At 49.4% G+C, this 20,121-nt stretch overlaps 1 protein-coding gene across 1 annotated transcript in view; it reads left to right on the forward strand.

Moving 5' to 3' along the window:
- DHX15 (DEAH-box helicase 15) overlaps positions 1-20,121 on the forward strand; it is a 300,859-nt gene that overhangs the window by 25,370 nt on the left and 255,368 nt on the right. Inside the window, exon 2 of the mRNA XM_085642340.1 lies at positions 1,160-1,496. Within this exon, the coding sequence (XP_085498466.1) occupies positions 1,160-1,496 (337 nt within the window). The remainder of the gene's footprint in view (positions 1-1,159; positions 1,497-20,121) is intronic.

A 20,121-nucleotide genomic window follows, 5' to 3' on the forward strand; every position in this document is an offset into this window, starting at 1 on the left:
ACAGCCTGATTTATCCTGCAAATCTGCTTTGCTCTCAAGACTCAACAGCTGTCAGCAGCCACTAATGGAACCCTACTTATAAATATCCTGCTGTTGACCTCTCCCTGCTGAGATCGTGCAATAACCTCTTTGCCATCAAACAGATGTGCAGCAGCAGTGGTTCATTTGGCAGACACTCCAATCCTAAACATGTAAATGTTCACAAACCTCGGATTGTGCTGATGTCCAAGTCGGCACCCAACAAGTTGTGTGCTATGTGCCTTATGGGATTGAGGCATATTTCTCCCTAGGGCATTGATTGGGCTCACCGTGATAAGTTTAGGCATAGTCATGGTTTTGATTATGCAGTTTGTGACCATTGATGTTAATTGATGTTCCATAACTTTTCGGAACATTGATACCCATGTGCAATGGCTGCCACTGTGGTTCAGTGTTGAATAAATATGGAAACGCACAGCACTGGCTAGTGTTTGCTGGTCAGTTTTTGCTTATTAACTCAAATGTCTGGACAGCAATTCATCTAACTAAGGAATGTAGCATGGCAGTAGATATCTTAAAATTATTTTTTTTCCTGCAATTTTACAGTTACTGTTACACTCGCTTACACAGATAAACATGTTTGGGAAAATCTCTGATTTTGGAGTTCCCTCCCTGGTTATCACTTTAGAACCCATTAACCAATCTGCGTACTTGACACACGTGGAAGATTGAATTTTGAAGGTTGTTTACCACAAGTTAGGTCAGATTTATGAAGAGGCGCAAAATGCCAGTTACGGTAGAACAAACAACATTCCCAAAGTGGGAATGAGGAGCTTGATTGAGAAAGTAACCCATTCTTAAACTTTTGAGTGTGGTTGTTTTTTTTTTTTTTTTTTCCTTAAACCAACATTCGGGCATTTTTACTGGGCTGTTTGATTATAATAAACAACACATAGACTGCTTGTGTTCAGTTTTGTTTGATAGACTGCCTAGGCCATAGGACTAACGATTCTGTGACGGGGTTGTATTTGTCGCATATTTTAGGCACATTTTATATTTTATTTAACCTTTGGTACTGATATGTACCCATCTTTCTGACTGACCTTTTGAAGTAGCATGGGTTGTTCTTACAAAACTGCTTATTGAGATTCATCTTGGTTTTTCTTTTGTGACATTTCAGGAAGGATCGAGATCGGGACCGTGATCGCGATGATCGTTCAAAAGACAGGGACCGTGATCGGGATAGAGATCGGGAGCGAGATAGAGACAAGGAGAAAGACTCTCGTTCCTCCAATTCTACGCTTATAGCAGGTGGTGGTTTGCCACCTCTAAAACCAGTACTTTCACAGGGTGTCAATCCCTTTACCAATCTCCCACATACTCCTCGGTACTATGAAATCCTGAAGAAGCGACTGCAACTCCCAGTTTGGGAATACAAAGAACGGTTTACAGACATCCTCATTAGACATCAGTCCTTTGTACTCGTTGGCGAAACCGGGTCTGGTAAAACAACACAGGTAAGTTTAACATATACATTCTGGATTCATGGAAAATCACATACATAGTTATGCTTATCAATAGAATAATCACTTATTCTCAGATTGGTAGCTTTGAATTTAAATAAGTTTGTGCATAGTGCATTGGAAATGTTTAGAGCTACTTCTCTTTCGAATACTGTGTTCATTACATTTACCTTGAAAGTAAGAGCTTGATTGTCATTTCTATGAATATGAACATAACTTGCTATCTTTATTTTACTGCTTGGAGGTTCTCAGTACAGTAATGCTGCCATTGATGTTTAAATACTGTATTATATCAATTTTCTTGTGGAGCATGGCATGATCTTCAATTTGCTCTGTCAGTAATAGCTGTGTGTGATCAACCAATGTTGACCTTTTCTAAACCGAACTGTAATTTGCCCGTCTGTGAAATTGTGACTCCTTATGCAATTGGGGGGAGGCAGACTTTATATAATCTATTGTGAGAAACAAAATAGTCTGAACTAATTTAGCAAAGTGATGTTTTGCACTATTTTCATAGATAGTAGGCTGGTGGTGCTATTTCTGAATACCTTTGAGCCGTTAATTTGCTCAATTATATGAAAGCTCTGGAGATTACTTATAAATATTTAGGTGTGGTACAAAGTCTCCTTAATGCCTTAATGCACAAAGTGACAGTGCACTACTGTAAAACAAAAAGGGTGACTAGAGCATAATGGCATATATAGGAAACGTATGAAGCTGATTTCATGGTATTTTATGTTTTGAAATCCTTTATTTTTTTTTTTAAATATGTGCTGTGCGAAAATGATTATCCAAAAAAGAACGTTCCTGAAATTTAGGAACTTTGCCTTTCTCGATTGCTTTGAAAAGTTTAGCTTAAAAAGCATGTTGAAAATGCATTATCAAAAGTTGTTGGTCTTTGTGGGCACTAACCTAAAACGTTCATTGCGAATGCCTAGAAGATTTGAATCGTGTTGCATATAATGCTGTCTCTAGTCTGAAGGGTCTCTCTCTAAAATTGTAAACTCAATCTAAAAACCGGTACAATTATCAAATTAAAGCATACAGCATAATATACGAAATGTATTTCAATTGAACTGTTTTCTTCAGATTTATACAAATCACTTACACATAGCTTTTGTATCTTTAAATAGCTGCAATTTGCTCTCAAACATTTAGCCTTTCCTCTTGCGTCTATAGTTTCTATGCAAAACCCAGATCTTGATAAGTGGAAGAGGCCATGCGCTACTCTAGACAACCAAAATTATTCTTTTGTACTTTAGCACGCGCTTTTGCTATTACGGGAACAACAGCCTTGTTAGTAGCTGCTCCTTAGAGGAAAGCTATTTTAACGTGCTGGGGTATTTTTAAAAAAAATGGTGTATCTGTTTTTAAGTCACTGTATGAAAACTTTATATCCTTTCATTGTCTGTGCGCACACGAGCTGTGTTAAAGCTCAGTAGGGAGGTCACACTTCATTGTTTGGTCAGCGTTCTAGCTCTAAACGCCTGACGCTAACACCGGCTACTTAAACAGCCGATGATGCGACCACGCAGCGGACGCACACCTAAGGCAAGTCCGTCTGCGCCCGACCGGGCCCAGAACCCCTGCCGATTACCAGCGATATTCTCCAGTATGATACCAATTCACTCTTTAGGCTCAGAGGAAAAGTGGGTAGCAAATGTATACATAAAATGAGCCCAGACAGTAATTCCATCCACTGCTCACACTGTGCTTTTAAATTTCTCCCCACACTCCCTTCTCCCATAAACTCCCCTCGTAAAAAAAATGTTAACATGCTCCTATTGAACTGCCGCTCGCTTCTTTTAGAGGATAAAAACCCTGATGTGCTTTTCTGAACAGAAACCTGGCTTAATACGGACTCCGATGTTTCCATTGTTCAAGCCTTACCTCCCAATTTTGGGATCCATAGACTTGATCGTAACACAGGCCGAGGAGGCGGCATAGCGATCATTTAAATAAAATGATTTCAGATGCCGTGTAACCTCCAATCCCATTTCGGATTGTGAAAATCTTGCCTTTACAATCAACTTGTCACCCACATGTACTTTTTCAGGGGTTCTACTCTATCACCCCCAGGCCCACTTGGCCAATTTTGTAAAAGGCTTCCCGACATTGGAGTCACTTTTGCAAGCACCTCTAGCAACTTTACAATTTTGGGAGACTTCAATATGTATTTTGATGATACCCAATCTCCCTCAGTGTCTGAATTGATTGACGACCTGACAACGCTTCAACTCAATCAAAAAGTGGGGGGTTCCTCTCATGTGAAAGGCCACTTATTGCACCCTATATTCTCAACCATATATAACCTCCTGGTTGATGAACCCACCCCACTACCCTGGACAGATCATCATTTCATTTACCTGGACTCCGCAGGAATCCATTTTATCAACTACGAAGTCCAGGCAATTGGCTCATATCTGGTCCAAACTTCCTCTGGAGCCCTGGGGGGACTCTTTTAAAGAACATCATTAAAACGCCCCAATTAAACCCCACTGTCGCTAATGACAACTACAACAACTGGCTAGAATCCTCACTTAACACGGTCCTCCCAAGGAAAGTGACCCAAAAAAAAGCTGGAGCAGAAAGTAATGCCTGGTATACTCCTACTCTCCGAGTATTAAAACAATCTTGCAAAACACAGAAAGAAAGTGGAGGAAGGATTTCTCTGCCAACAGTAAAATTAACTATAAAGTTGTGTTAAAACTTTACAAAACTGAAGTAAAAGCTGCCCAAGCTATTTATTACGATTCTTTTTTTATTACGGCAGCTGCAAACTCCCCTCGCAAATTTTTTTAAATTGCAAAATCCCTTTTCACTCCACCCCCCCCCCCCCCCCCCCCAGTCCCTCCATCTTCCCTGATAACCCTCAACACCGGTGCAATGAGAGCAGAGTTCTTTTCTGCCCAAAATCTCAAATATCTAGAAGTCCTTCCCACAGATCATAGACCCTCAAAACACCCCATTTATAGATATAACTCCAAAAACTCAAGCATCGATGGAGGAATTCCCGCCTCACGACCTAATATCTCTACAAAGCTTCCTGAGACATCTAAAATCAGGCTCCCCATCTGATCCAGCCCCCGATCATCTTAAACCAAATCACAGAGATTGTATCACCAGTAATACTCTGTGATAAACACCTCACTTCGTACAGGAATTGTACCCCCCTTATGGAAACAGGCTAGGGTGAAAGCTCTTCTGAAAAAACCAAACCTCGACCATGATGATTGGGCAAATTACCGACCTATCTCTCTGCTACCTGGAATTAGTAAACTAGCAGAAAAATATGTGAATTCCGCCCTCTCCAGATTTCTGCAAGAAAACAACCGCCTTCACCCTTTGCAGACAGGGTTCAGATCTCAACCGGGCACGGAGACCGCTCTCCTAGCTGTGTAGCGACCCTTGACCGGTAGGTCGTATCTCTTCTCCCCCCCCCTCACTGCAGCTCCACCTGCGTTCCTGCTGCAGCTGCTGAAGTAGAGGCCCTCCATCACCGGCAGGCTACCACCTGCGCCTCATCCCTGGTGGCCAGTGGTGGCCTTAGGTTTGTATCTGCTCTCTGTTGTGCCTGTATTCTGTCTGCCCGTCTCTCTTCTGTACCCCCCTGCCCCCGCTCGCCGCTGTGACCTTTTACTTCTGTGCTCCCCTGCCCGGTTTTCTCCCTCTGTCCCTCGTCTGCCTCCCGCCCCTGCTGTGACCTTTCTGCTCCGTGCCCGTCCGGCTGCTGCTGTGCCCCCTTTTCTGCTTCTGTACCCCTTTTTGCCTTGTTTTCCTACCTTGCGACCGCTTCGCTTCCCTGCTCCCGTCCCTGCCGCTGCATCCGTGCCGATTCTCTGCCCCCGCCTCCCAGCTGCTCCTCCCTCCCCACCTCCCCATATATGGTGGCCGCTGCGCAGCCGCGCGCAGCGGGCACACTTAAGGTAAGCCCATCCGTGCCTGGACCGCGCCTAGCGCCAGAACCTTTGGCCCCCGCCCCAGCCATGAAGACCATCTCCGTTACGACGCCAGCACCCTCGTCGCTCTCAACTCAGGAAGGACCCACACCTGCTGCAAGGCCGCCCCGAAGCACACCCACTGTCCCTTCGCCTGCCGGAACTGCAGCTTCTCATGCCTCGAAGGCGCCGAGACACCCGCCACGACGGAACCCAACCAGCTCAGATGCATCCTGATCAACTACCGCTCCGCAAGCAAACACACCGTCGAGCTCTGGGACCTACTCGACACCGCATCTCCGGACGTCGCCTTCCTGACCGAGACCTGGATGAACGAAGCCTCCTCTCCAGACCTCGCTATAGCCATCTCCGACGGATAAAAGATCACCCGCAGAGACCGCACCAACGGAGCTGGAGGAGTAATCGCCATCGTCCACAAGAACATCATCGGGGTCTCAACAAACACCGACACTCTCAGCACCGCCGAACAAATGCACTGCCAGATCCACACGGACCCCAAGACTACCCTAAGAGGTGCCCTCGTCTACAGACCGCCCGGACCCTGACCACAATTCTGCGACTCCATCGCCGACTTCATCAGCTCGCAGACCTCCACCGATTACATCCTCCTCGGAGAGCTGAACTATCATCTGGAGAACAATAACGACAGCAACTCCTCCACCCTGATTGCCAACCTCCGACTAAAACAGCTCATCACGATGCCGACCCACATCGCCAGTCACACGCTCGATGCCATCTTCTCCTCAAGCCCCCACGTCGCCTTCAGCCACGCCTCCGAACTCACCTGGACAGACCACCACTGCATCCACCTCACCACCGCACCCTACAGATCCCCCGCCGCTGCTGGGGCAAAGTCACTGAACAACTACAGACAAACCTCGCACTCAACCCACCGACCAACCCCAACAATGGTGCACGCATCCTCAGACGCTGGATGGACGACTGCGCCAACACCTTAGCCCCGCTGAAAAGCCAACCAACAGACACCAGCAAGAGAGCCAGCTGGTTCACCCCGGAACTCCTAGCATCAAAGCGCACCTGCCGGAAATTGGAGAACAAATGGCACAGCGAGAAGACGCCGGACAGCCGTGCTGCCCACAAAGACGCCATTCGCAACCACGACCATCTCATCAGGACCGCCAAAAGGACCTCCTTCAAAGACCGCCTCGACAACAACGCACACAACAGCAAGGAGCTCTTCAACATCGTGAAGGAACTCTCCAACCCCAGCGCCAACGACATTCCGCCATCGCAAGCCCTCTGCGACTCCCTCGCCACCTTCTTTCACCGCAAAATCACCGACATGCACACTAGCGTCCACCCCCGGACGACCCCCACAGGCCTCGACACGCCGGACCCACTGCACCCCATCGACCACGACTCCCTGACAACCTGGGTCAACGTGAGCATCAAGGACCCAATCAAGACCAATGGCACAATCCACTCCGGCTCCCCGTCTGACCCTCTTCCGCATCACATCTTCAACAAAGCTGGCAGCTCCATCGCACCCCACCTGCGCAATGTCCTCAACCTCTCCTTCGAGACCGCTACCTTCCCTGAGAGCTGGAAGCACGCCGAGATCAACGCCCTACTGAAGAAACCCAAAGTGGATCCGAGCAACCTCGAGAACAGCAAAGGTCATCGAGAAGATAGTTAACATCCAGCTCACCCGTCACCTCGAAGACAACAGCATCCTGGACCCCTCCCAATCAGGATTCCACAGCACCGAGACCGCCCTCATCGCCGCCACAGACGACATCAGGATCCTGCTAGACAACGGCGAGACGGCAGCCCTCATCCTCCTGGTCCTCTCTGCTGCCTTCGACACCGTCTGCCACAGCATACTACGTACGCGCCTCCACGACACAGGGAACCGAGACAAGGCCCTGGACTGGACCACCTCCTTCCTCTCCGGCAGAACTCAGTCCGCCTCCCCGTTCCGGTCCGAAGCCTCCGAGATCATCTGCGGCATCCCGCAGGGATCCTCCCTCAGCCCGACGCTGTTCAACGTCTACATGGCACCACTCGCACGCATCGCCCGACAGCACGACCTCCACATAATCTCCTACGCCGACGACATGCAGCTGATCCTCTCCCTCACCAAGGATCCCCTCACCGCCAAATCCAACCTCCACCAGGGAATGAAGGCTGTCACCGACTGGATGGAGGAAAGCCGACCTAAGCTGAACACAGACAAGACAGAGATCCTCATCCTCGGGCCCAACCCCTCAGCATGGGATGACTCCTTGTGGCCCGCATCACTGGGGACACCCCCGGCTCCCACCAACCACGCATGCAACCTGGGAGTCTTCCTCGACTCTAAACTCACCATGACCAAACAAGTCAACGCAGTCTCCTCTACATGCTTCAATACCCTCCGCATGCTCCGCAAGATCTACAGATGGATCCCGACAGACATGAGGAAAACAGTCACCCAGGCCCTAGTAAGCAGCAGACTTGACTACGGAAATGCCCTCTACGCCGGAACCCCGACCAAGCTCATCAACACTGCAAAGAATCCAGAACGCCTCTGCACGCCTGATCCTCAACGTCCCGCGCCGCGACCACATCACCCCCCCCCCACCTGAGGAACCTGCACTGGCTCCCCGTCGACAGAAGAATCTCCTTCAAGCTCCTGATCCACGCACACAAGGCACTCCACAAAACCGGCCCAGCATATCTCAACAGTCGACTCTCCTTCTACGTACCCAACAGGAAAATCCGCTCTGCCGACCACGCCCTGGCCACGGTCCCGCGCATCCGTAGAACCACATCCGGAGGCATGTCAGTCTCCCACCGCGCTGCCAAGACCTAGAACACCCTCTCCCTCAACCTACGACAAACCGAAGACCTTCTGACCTTCAGGAGACAACTGAAGACCTGGCTTTTCGACCAGTAGCAGCACCACCACCCCCCCCCCCCTCCCTCTGCGCCTTGAAACCCTTGCGGGTAAGTAGTGCGCTTTACAAATTAACTGATTGATGGATAGGATTGAGAGAAATCCTCGATGCCGGAGGCTGCGCCGCCCTTATTCTTTTGGACCTTAGCGCAGCCTTTGACAAGGGGAGCCACCAACTAATGATTCAAAGACTTAGGAAAGTAGGAATAACCGGAACAACATTGAAATGGTTAGTCCTTTCTGGAAAATCGGGTCTTCAGTCTTTGAAGAGGAATTTTCTTCAAAGCAAATACCCCTGACATGTGGAGTCCCCCAGGGATCCTCTTAGTCCAACAATGTTTAATGTTTACATGAGCTCCCTGGCTGGAATCGTTTGTTCAGATGGGATACAGATGATCACGTATGCAGATGATCATGTATGCTGATGACACTCAGCTAGTGGTCTCTCAATCGGCATAAGGTGGGCCCTGGTTTGGTTTCATGTCTTGAGAAGGTATCCAGGTGGATGGATTATTCTTTTTTTAAAGCTTAATGGAGCTAAGACTGAGCATACGCTCCTAGGTCATTCTGCCCCATTGAATATAGACCTTCATTGGTCCACTTTTTTGGGCACGCCGCCGGTGCCAAAAAAACAGATCAAGAGCCTGGGTGTCTGGCTTGATGATCGCCTCAATTTTAAGCAACAAGCACCAAAAGTTGCAGCCAGCTGCTATGGTCGTCTTAGAATGATCAGAGGGATCTTCCCCCTGCTACCTTCTGGGGCTAAACGGCTACTAGTCCAAGCCTTAATCTTATTGTGGCTCGACTATGCCAATGCCCTCTATTTAGGTGCCCCTCAAGTCTCAACAAAAAGACTGCAAATCGTGCAGAATTGTGCAGCTCGCCTCCTACTTAATATCCCGAGACGTCTCTCAGCAAAACCAGCCCTCGCCACTTTACATTGGCTACCAATCGTAGAGAGAATTCCATTTAAGTCACTATGCATTGTACATAAAGCACTTAATGGCAAGGGTTCAACACTGATTCACTCTGATTCAACCCTACCGATCAAGCAGGTCACTCAAATCGGACAAAAAAGGCCTAAATTCAATACCGAAGATCAAAAGAGCAAGAACCGGAGCTCGCCAATTTTCATATAATGCGTCCAAGATCTGGAATTGCCTGCCTGACCACATACAGCTCGAACCCAATTATCTGACCTTCAGAAAACATCTTAAAACTTTCCTTTTCCCTTGATCTGTTGTAGCTTAAGGGCGCCATGGATAGCGCTGGGATGCCCGAGGGTAACCATGCGCGATTTACAAATGCCTTTTTCATTTCATTTCTCTCATTTCGTTTTTAATTTCTAAATCTTTGGTTATTCCTGTTTGACTGGCCCCACATCATGGTTGCTTCTTGATTCCCTGAAGTGAAACCAAAAAATCTTAGTAATAGTTTTCAGCTGATTTCATATATTCCACGGAATTTAAGATTGTGATTGAAGACAGCGTTTTGCCTTCATGCAATCCCACCTGTGATGCTAACTCATTGATCACACTCAATCTTAATGTAGGCATCTGTCTTCGGCTTTGGTAGTGCCGTGTTTGGATGTCTACCCTCAATTATTGGTTGCTTTCAAAGCAATAATAACTTTGCTCCTAGTCTCCTCATCCTCAGTCTAAAATGCATGGACCACATCTCACCAGCACAGATGTGACTAGACTGCCAGTAAACGTGCATTGGCAAAGCCAGTAGGTCTGGCTTGTAAATTGAATCCTAACTAAGAAAATATCAAAGAATACTGCAGTGGAAAAAAACTAGTGCATTCAATATACTCAGTGTATCAAGACATTTAATGTTTGGTAATTCAACATTATTTTGAGATGTAAAATAGTCTGCCGTACATTGAAATGCAAGAATGTCACAGGAGATGAAATGATGCACTAAACACCAATGGCTTGCAGTGAGAGAGAAATGCTCCCCTAGGGGAATTGTTAAAATTGGGTCATAGAGACAGCTGCACTATTAAGCCAGGCCTAAAAATCTAATTCCCTAACACCAAAGCATCATTATTACACAGGTCACGTATAGAAGTTCAAAATGCGTTTGTTAAACATATGTCCAAACTGAGACATTTATCACCAACATAATATACAACTGTCTTACTAATAACTCACTTTAAATTTTCAACCTAATGTATCCACAGACACTAGCAACTAACATGACCTCAAGGGAAAGGCACAATTTGATTATCTCCACCTAATACATGCAACCCCTGATAATCAGCTGTACTTGTCGTTTAAAAGTTATAAGATCAAAGAGTTCATTTGTTCCAGATTCGGGAACCATTTTCATAGACCACACATCTTATTATGATTGTTGCATTGTCAGTTTTGTCTGTCCTATTTGTTTGTAAAAACTAGAGTAAACCTTCACTGCTTGACTTCACCACCACTGAAAAGCCAACCGCCTAGATCGGTTAGGTTATCTGGTTTTAATGCAGTAGGTTTGATGTTATCAAGACCTCTTTGGGAAATGAGCGCTACCCCCGCTATAAATACTGCTTGGTAATCTCAGACCGATTTGAGAAAGTGCCATCTTTCTTGCATGGTATGCCCTCACTTTTTGCTGAACTGCTGAAGTACTTTGAGTGTGCCCTGGGCTCCTGCCAATCAGGTACCCAGGGCCTATGTTCCTTCCCTAAAAACTGCATGAAGCCTAAACCCAATTAGCATCTCTGGCCACATGTCAGCCCCTGGTAAATGGTACCCAGGGCCTTGTGACCAGAGAAGGCCCCTAAGGGCTGCAGCACTTATTGTGCCACCCTTAGAGGCCCGGTACCCTGACACACACACTCTGCCTTTGCAGGCTGAGTGTCTTGGTGCAGAACAAAACAGTCAACATGGCACACATCCCTGTGTGCCATGCCCACAAACACTGCCCTGGCATACCTCAGTCACCCCTCTAGCTGGGTGCACTATGCTAGTGGTGTGGGTACAAGGGCATGAGCCCTGTACCCCTACAGTACCCAGGTCCATTCCTGGGCACTGTAAGTGCAGTGCTGCAATTAAGAGTATATGGTGCTGGGAGGTCGTCATCACAAACTCCACAGCACCATGATGGCTGCACTGAAGACTGAGAAGTTTGATATCAAACTTCTCAGCACATTAAACCCACACTGATGCCAGTGTGGGATTTAATGTAAGATGCACGACAGAGGGCAACTTAAAGTTGCCCCCTGAACCTAACCTACAATCCATGTCCTGTCTGAGAGGCTGCCTAGGCTGCCACACAGCAGACATGTGGCTGGACCCCTGGGAGAGCCATCCGCTCTCCTGGGCCTGCAACAATGCACATCCAGGGCGAGGTGCTAGGTCTCCTCCCCAGGATGGGCAGAGGAAGCTTCAAAGGCATGCCGCCTTTGTGAGCTTCTCCAGGCCACTTGCTGTACTTAACTGGTCCCCACCGTATCTGACCCCCACTCTGGCGGGAAGACTGGCGGTGAAAGCCCAAGTGAGGAAAAGGGGTGTGCCAGCCTCTGCCAACACCACCCCCTCAGGTGGGGGAGGCGAGGTGAAGCACAACTCTGGGCTCTCGCCATCTTGCGGATGGGGAGCCCTGCCCAATCACGAGTAGGCATCTGCCCCCATTCCCCCCCCCCCCCCCACCCCACTGGAGAGTGGCAGGATAGGGGGTGTATCCACCCCAGGGAAGGGACTCATTGGTCCTTGCCCCCTACATGCCTGTAACGCCCCTAAATTTAGTATTTAGGGGCACCCTGAACCTTTCTTCCTCAGATCCCAAATCCGAAAGGGGCAAGAAGTACAAGAAGAAAGAATACATGCTGTGCAGCTGCTAACAAGAGGAAGACCCCAACTGACTTGGCCCCAGCCCTACAGGCCTGTCGACCCTCGAACCTGCTCCTGCTGACACCCAGCGTCTCCAGTGGTCAGCAACCTCAAAAACCCCAGAGGACCTGACTGCCTTGTGACTAAAAGACTGGGACTCCCACGAGCAGTGGTTCTGCTCAAAGCAAGTAACAAGCCCCTGGTGCCAACCAGGAACCGCTACTCCTGCACACGCCAAGCCTGGCCTGTGCCGGAGTCGACAAAGAACACGAGGACGTCCCCCCGGCAACTGACCAAAAATCGAGCACCCAAGGATCCACCTCGACGCTCCTGACGACGCATGCAGCCTCAGAACCAGGGACCCTTCAAACCGCGACCAGCTGAGGGTAAGATTTCCCAACGCTAAAAGACACCCCTGCACCCGGTGCCCTGCGGCCCCCTGTGCCCTGCGGCCCCCTGTGCCCTGCGGCCCCCTGTGCCCTGCGGCCCCCTGTGCCCTGCGGCCCCCTGTGCCCAGCTCCTGGGCGCCTACCTAACCTACAGCTCCCCAACTTACCTCTCGAAGTGGTTGTCGCACCTGAAGAATCTTCGTCCCCGAGCTTGCAGCCTTTGTTCGTTTTGTAGCTTCTCCATTGAAATCCATTGAGCGCCCGACTGCTCAAAAGCACCCTGCACCGGGCTGCCCCAGGGAGTGCAACATCTATCCTAATCTACTTCCCCCCACTTGCCCTGAGTAAGTGACCAGAGCCCAGCTCCCACAGCCGCGTGGCCTGCCTGCTAGCAGCAACCAACCAAAGGCCCCCTGCCCGCCATAGGCTAACATTGGGCCTAACTCTCTCTGCACCCAGCTGTCCCTGTGCCGCTGAGGGTGTAACAACTGTACCTACCTGACCCTGGGAGACCCCTGAGTCTATGTCAAGAACCTTACCTCTGCCAGTCGAGTACTTGCCCAAAAGCAGATAACTCACCTTTCCTCCATAGGGTAACATTGACTGGTTTCACCTGGAAATTCTTCTAAGTGTAGAGTTTTGAAACTTTAAAATATTCCCTAAAAATCAACCGAACAACGAAAACAAAATTACTCACCTGTTATCAGGAGAGATCCCAGTGCTGGATCTTGGTGCCCAGCACTGACCCTGAAAAGTAATTACAACCGTACTTGCCAGTAACTTGAGTTTCCTCCATGGGATAACATTGCCTGGTTTTTACCAGAAATTCTTGTAAGTGTCGATTTCTGAAACCAACAAATATTCCTTAAAAATCGCCTGTATAACAAAAACTATTTCTTTCAACTGTTTACAGAAGATGCACCAGTGCTGAATCCAGGATCCAGCACCGAGTAAGAAAAAGTAACGATAACCATACTTACCTGTTAAGTTTATTTCCTCCCATAGGATAACATTGGTGATTCTATGTGAAAAAGTTTGTGTCAACTTTTGAAATACAATAATATTCCTTAAAAATCATACCTTTAACAAACACATTTACTCACCTGTTTCCAGGAAATGTCCCAGGACTGAATCTAGTATCCAGTCCTGTGGTTAGAAAAGTAATCCAAAAAGTAATTATTTGCATTTATAAAGAAATTCCCATTGAGCTCACGGTTATAATTTTGTTTGAATTGTGTTGCCTATTGCAACAACTGTAACTACTGTATTCAAAAGTCTATTGCCTATTGAAAGTATTTAACTAAAGCATCTCATTCTGAGAAAGTATATTTTGATACCTATTGTTGGTTCTAAAATAGAACAACCATTTTTATATACAAACCATTGGCCTAGAGTTCAGTTCTTGAGTGTGTGAGACCCAGATCTTTGTGACTGGGGGTGAATGTTTGCATTGTCCAGCATTCCATCCAATTGTTTCTTTTGCATATATCCAAGCATAAGCAGGGATTGCCATTGTTTAAGTTCAGTAGCTGATGGGGGAGGCAAACATGGGTAATTTTAAGTCTGTTAATTCCTATACTGGAACATTTCAGACTGATAATTGTTCATCTTCTTTGTGGTGTACATTGCCATAGACATAACAGTTAAGGGGTTTTGAGCATTTGACGCAATACCTCAGGCATGTCCAAGGTTTGGAAGGGTTTTTCGCTGTGTTTGCAAACGGTAGAAGCAATACCCCAGTTGGACCAATGGGGCTGAGTCAGTGTTCTAGATGAACAGATCAGAATTCCCAGCGAGGTATTCCTAGTGATGTTTACACTGTTCAGTTGTAACACACTCTTTTTATCTCTGTTATCCTGACCAACCTCACAAGCTATTGCAGTTGATGTGTTTGTAGGATTACTTCCTAGATTAAACTGTATAAAACTCAGCATGGGAGGAGTATGAATCAACATGGTGTAACTAAAACACCAGGTCTTTAAACTCTGAAATCCTTGCTAACTTCTACCTAGTCCCATCCTCTTCTCTAGCCAAGCTATTACCTGACAAACCCAGAATCCCCAAGAAGGGCAATAAAACACCCAACAGAGGATCCTTGAAGAACCATCGTAACTGAAACATGCCTGCTGAGAACTGGGAAGATAGCGAAAGCCACGTGCCACTGTGGACAAATCCTGCAAAGGTTACACTGGAAGAAATGAGCTTGAAAGAATTTATTTAAAGCATCAAGCCAACACCAACCCAACGCGTTTTGGCGGAAGCTGCCTTGGTCACGGGTAAAGTCATTATCGGCATTCAGACATTTAAACAAAACGTTGTCATAACGTGTAACGTAAAAGTGAATGACATAGAAAGTGGACTATCGGCCATCTTGCAGTAGTCATATGGTCATAAACTTCATTGCTCAATTGGCATGCATAAATGGGACGAAAATACATCCTAGTATTTGTAAACTCAGCCTATCTACAACAAATACTATTTTTATCATGATAGAAAAAATTATGGCCAACATTACATACTTAATACCATTCATGATAATTTACATTACGATCTGCATGCCAATTTCAGTAAAAACACTTGTTCATATACGTTCAAAGATAAACCCACTATAAGTAAAAAAATCAAGCCGATCTTCCAATTCCATGAATAATAACCCAGAATGGAGGCAGAAGCATAGCCGGTTCGGGCTCTCAAACAATTCATAACAATGCAAACAACATTGTCTTACAGTATAGCACCTAGTTCCCGATATTCAAACATATCTGATTAATATTACAGAATCAATAACCAGTATGATCTCCATCCAATATTGCAATACCTTATTTAAAGTTCGTGGAACGAACATCACATTTTTCTATAACATTTCCGGTAAATAATTCAATAAAGACACCGTGAACAATATCACCGGGTCTTCCATATTATCGCCCAAGTTGGCATATACTCCAGTTTCCCAGGCATTGTTCTAATTGCTATAAGCAAAATATTTCTTGATATTGCCTGCATCCATATGTTCACACACCACCTACAGGTGAAAACAAATTCATATATCTGAAAGAAACACGTTAGTTAGATTCCTCACCTTAGAATATCCCCAGGCGTCAGGCTGGATCCGGGAAGATTTTTCGTCAGCAATACCCCTTGCGCGTCTCTAGGCATCGTCTGCGGCTCCGCATCCATCGTCTGCGTCGTGTGCCGGAATGACGTAGTCTGAGTACTTAGACGCCGCCCTCGCGCGCTGACGTCAGTTCTTCTTTTTTCCGCTCCAGACAGCGCCGATCCGGGAAGAGCTTACCCCTTTAGTCATTTTTTGACTAAAACTTTTTGGACTCTTTTGTCTACTCTATTCGAACTGGTGCCGGTAGGATGCCCGGGTTTAAAGCCTGTGACTCCTGTCATCGACTGATGTCGTTGACGGACCACCCCCGCCGGTGCCTTTACTGCCTGGGGGCCGACCACGATAGTCGTGCCTCGACTGCCAGGCCATGACCTCAAAGGCTAGGCGGGAGCGGTCCCTTAAGCTTCTCGAGCTCTGACACTGCTCCACGCCGGTCCCGGTCCAGGAGGAGGTTGAAGGACCGGTTGCGGAGCCGCAGCCACCACCACCGCTCGTCGGGGTTGAAGTCTTTGGGTAAGTCGAAGCATGCTAAGAAGTCCAAGAGGCGACACCGCACTTCAGACTCCCCTCGCCGGTCGCGAGTCCGGGTGGTACCACCCCCGCGGCTCCGTCGTAGCCGCAGGAGCCGCGTCCGTCCCCATACCCACCGGTCCCTGGGACTGACACTACTCCGGCGGGGATCAGTGCCTTCCTCTCGGCCATGAGGGACCTGGCTCCGCCGTCAACGCCTGCCGGCGTGCCTTCGGGCTCGACTGGGCGACCTAGCGAGCCGGCACCTCCGGCCCCGGCGCCATCGTCTACTTGGGTCCCGACGCGCAGGTCCCTTTGGGATCCAGGCCGTCTCCGGACGACGCCATGCCCCGGTCCGGGCCCGGTGCTGCAGCCGATGGATGACCATTTCATCTACTGTCCGGCTCCGATTATTCCTCCTGTTTATCAGGAATCGGATGACTGGCCCTGCAGGCCAACTTATCTCAGGACTGGGCAGATGAGCTGGGGGATGCCAGTGGTCTGGACACCTCCCCGGACACTGGTTTTATCTCTCCTCCGACTGTGGCTTCGGAGGAAGGTGCTGCATTTTCAGTGGTGCTGCGCAAGGCGGCTGAAGCCCTTGGGTTGGAGCTGCCTGCTGTGGCCGTGAGAACTGACCTCCTCACTGAAGTGCTTCAACCGTCAGCAAGCTCCTCGTAGCCTCTGCTGCAGTATAATGAGGCACTAGTGGACGTTCTGAAGGGCACCTGGTCCAAGCCCTCCACAGTACCTTCTCTGGATCGGAACATGGCCCGGCGCCACCGCCCTGCTCCGGGCGACCGCAGTTTTCTGTCCCAACACCCCATGCCCGAGAGCCTGGTTATCCAGGCCTCTACTTCCCAATCCTCCTTCCCGTCCGCTCCCCCGGATCGGGAATCCAAGAGGCTAGAGCAGTTTGTTAAGAAGCTGTTCTCTTCCCTTAGTTTGGGACTGCGGTCCTTGAACACTGCTTGCCTCTTGGACCGTTATTCCCACCCTGTGGGATACGGTGGAGGACGTGCTGCTCCAGTGTCCACCCCGTCAGCATCCGCCTCAAAGCCCTCCTAGTCCGTGCTTTCAGGCCCATTCCACGCCAGTGGGTGGCAGAGTTCGCCATCACCTGCTCCACTGGCGTTCCATCACGTCGGACAGGTGGGTGCTGCAAATCGTCCGAAGGGGCTACTCCCTCCCCTTCGAGACAACACCTCCAGCATGCCACCGCATGTCGGGGGATCACTTGAGTCTTCTACGTGAGGAAGTTGCAGCCCTCTTGGCCAAGGGGGCCGTCGAGCGCGTTCCTGGTCCAGAAGTAGGTCGTGGTTGCTATTCCCACTACTTTCTGGTTCCCAAGAAGGGCAAAGGGGGCCTACACCCTATCTTGGACCTCAGGAGCGTCCACGCCTTCCTCCGGAAGGAGAGGTTCAAGATGCTTACCCTAGCTCAGGTTCTGGCTGCCCTGGATCCTGGAGACTGGATGGTAGCGTTGGACTTTTTATTTTCACATTCCCGTCCTGCCGGCCCACCGGCGTTACCTGCGGTTCACGGTGGGTCAGGAGCATTTACGGTGCTCCCCTTCGGCCTCACCAGTGCCCCTCGGGTGTTCACGAAAGTGATGGCGGTGGTCGCAGCACATCCGCGCAGATCAGGGTTCCAGTCTTCCCCCTAGCTCGACGACTGGCTGTTGAAGGCGGGCTCGCCCCAGCAGGTTGTCTCCCACCTCCAGACTACGCCCGAACACCTGCATTTGCTGGGGTTCCCCATCAACGTGCCGAAGTCGCATCGGAGTCCCTCCCAGAAGCTCCTTTTCATCGGGGCGGTTCTGGACTCGGCGCAGTTCCGGGCTTATCCTCCTGAGCAGCGGGTCCGGGATATTCAGGCTCTGATTCCCATTTTTCAGCCTCTGTCCTGGGTTTCGGTCATGTTGGTGCTGGGGATTCTGAGTCTGAAGGCCGCCTGCATCCTGTTAGTGCATCACGCCAGGTGGTGAATGCTGGCTCTGCAGTGGGACATGAAGTTTCAGTGGGCCCAGCATCGGGGCAACCTGTCTGACCATGTCTTGATCTCGGAGGGCACTGCAAAACAGTTGCAGTGGTGGCTCACGAACCGCGATTGGGTCAGCGGCAGATCCCTCTCCCACCCGGAGCACGTAGTGGTGACGGATGCGTCCCTCCTGAGATGGGGGGGGGGGCCACATGGGGGAGGCGGAGATCAGAGGACTCTGGTCTCTGGCGGAGTCTCGGCTCCATATCAACCTTTTGGAGCTGAGAGCGATCCGACTTGCACTGTAGGCATTCCTTCCAGTTGTCCGGGGAAGTGTGGTGCAGGTGTTCACGGGCAACACCACCGCCATGTGGTATTGCAACAAACCGGGCGGGGTGGGGTCGTGGACCCTTTAGGAGGCTCTGCACCTCTGGACATGGCTGGAACATCAGGGCATCACCCTGGTGGTTCAACATCTGGCGGGCTCTCTGAACGCCAGAGCAGACTAACTCAGCTGCCGGTGCATGATGGATCACGAATGGCATCTCAACTCTGACGTGGCGCAACGCCTCTTTCGGCAGTGGGGAAAGCCTTGGTTAGATCTATTCGCCACTAAAGAGAATGCGCAATGTCCGGAGTTCTGCGCGTTGGAGTTTCCAAGACGGCACTCGCTTGGGGACGCTTTTCGTCGCGAGTGGACTTGCGGTCTGTTGTACGCCTTTCCGCCTATACCACTTCTGCCCAGAGTGCTGAAGAACAGGCGCGACCTGGCCCAAGTCATCTTGGTGGCTCCGGATTGGGCACGAAGGTACTGGTATCCCGATCGGCGACAGTTGATGCCATTTGACTTGCCTCCTGAAGTCTGCGATGTGATTCTGGCAGCCAGGCGTCCCTCCACTAAAACGGTATACGCCTGTAGGTGGAACAGATTTGTGGCATGGTGTACAGCAAAGGCTGTGGATCCCCTTTCCGCCCCTCTTTCTGAGGTTCTCCTCTTCCTTCTTTCTTTGGCCCCGCAGGACTCTGTTCTGGGCACTCTTAAAGGTTATCTTTCTGCTATCTCTGCCTTCCTGATCAGCCTTCTCTCTTCAAATCCCCTGTTTCTCAATTTTCTTAAGGGCATTACTCGCATGTTTCCTCCTTTCCCTTTCGTAATGCCTCAGTGAGATTTGAATCTTGTTTTGACATATCTGATGTGTGCTCCCTTTGAGCCACTTTATAATTGCCCTCTTCGTCTCTTGACTCTTAAGACTGCTTTCCTGGTAGCCATCACCTCTGCTAGAAGGGTGAGTGAGCTCCAGGCTCTCTCTTCTAAGCCTCCTTTCCTTTCTATTCATCCGGACAAGGTTGTGCTCCGCACTTGCCCTTCCTTCGGTTGTGACTGCCTTTCACATCGGGCAGTCTGTTACGCTGCCCACCTTCTTTCCGCATCCCTCGAAAGAGGGAGAGCGGCTCCACCGTCTGGACCCAAAACATGCGCTCTCCTTCTATCTGTACCGCACAAAACAGTTCCGGGTGGACGACCAACTCTTCGTTGGCTACGTGGGTGCTAAGAAGGGCTGGGCGGTGCACAAGCGAACCATCTCTTGGTGGGTCGTTTTGTGCATCAAAGCTTGTTACTCCTTAGCTAAAAAGGAACCTCCTGTTGGGCTGAGGGCCCATTCCACTCGGGCTGCTGCGACGACTGCCCTGGGTCGGGGAGTCCCCTTGCAGGACATTTGTCAGGCAGCAACGTGGGCCTCGCTGCACACGTTTGCCAAGCATTATTGCCTGGACAGCCAAGTCCGGAGAGACTGCTTCTTTGGCTGTTCTGTTTTCCAGGACTTTCTCGTGTGATCTTGGTTCGCAGACCCACCACCGGGGTTGGTATTGCTGGGGTATCTATTCTAAGGTGAGGAATCTATCGAACGTGTTTCTTTCAGATGAACAAGTTACTTCCC

The sequence above is a fragment of the Triturus cristatus genome, chromosome 2_2, assembly GCF_964204655.1.
Source record: "Triturus cristatus chromosome 2_2, aTriCri1.1, whole genome shotgun sequence".
Lineage (NCBI taxonomy): Eukaryota > Metazoa > Chordata > Amphibia > Caudata > Salamandridae > Triturus > Triturus cristatus.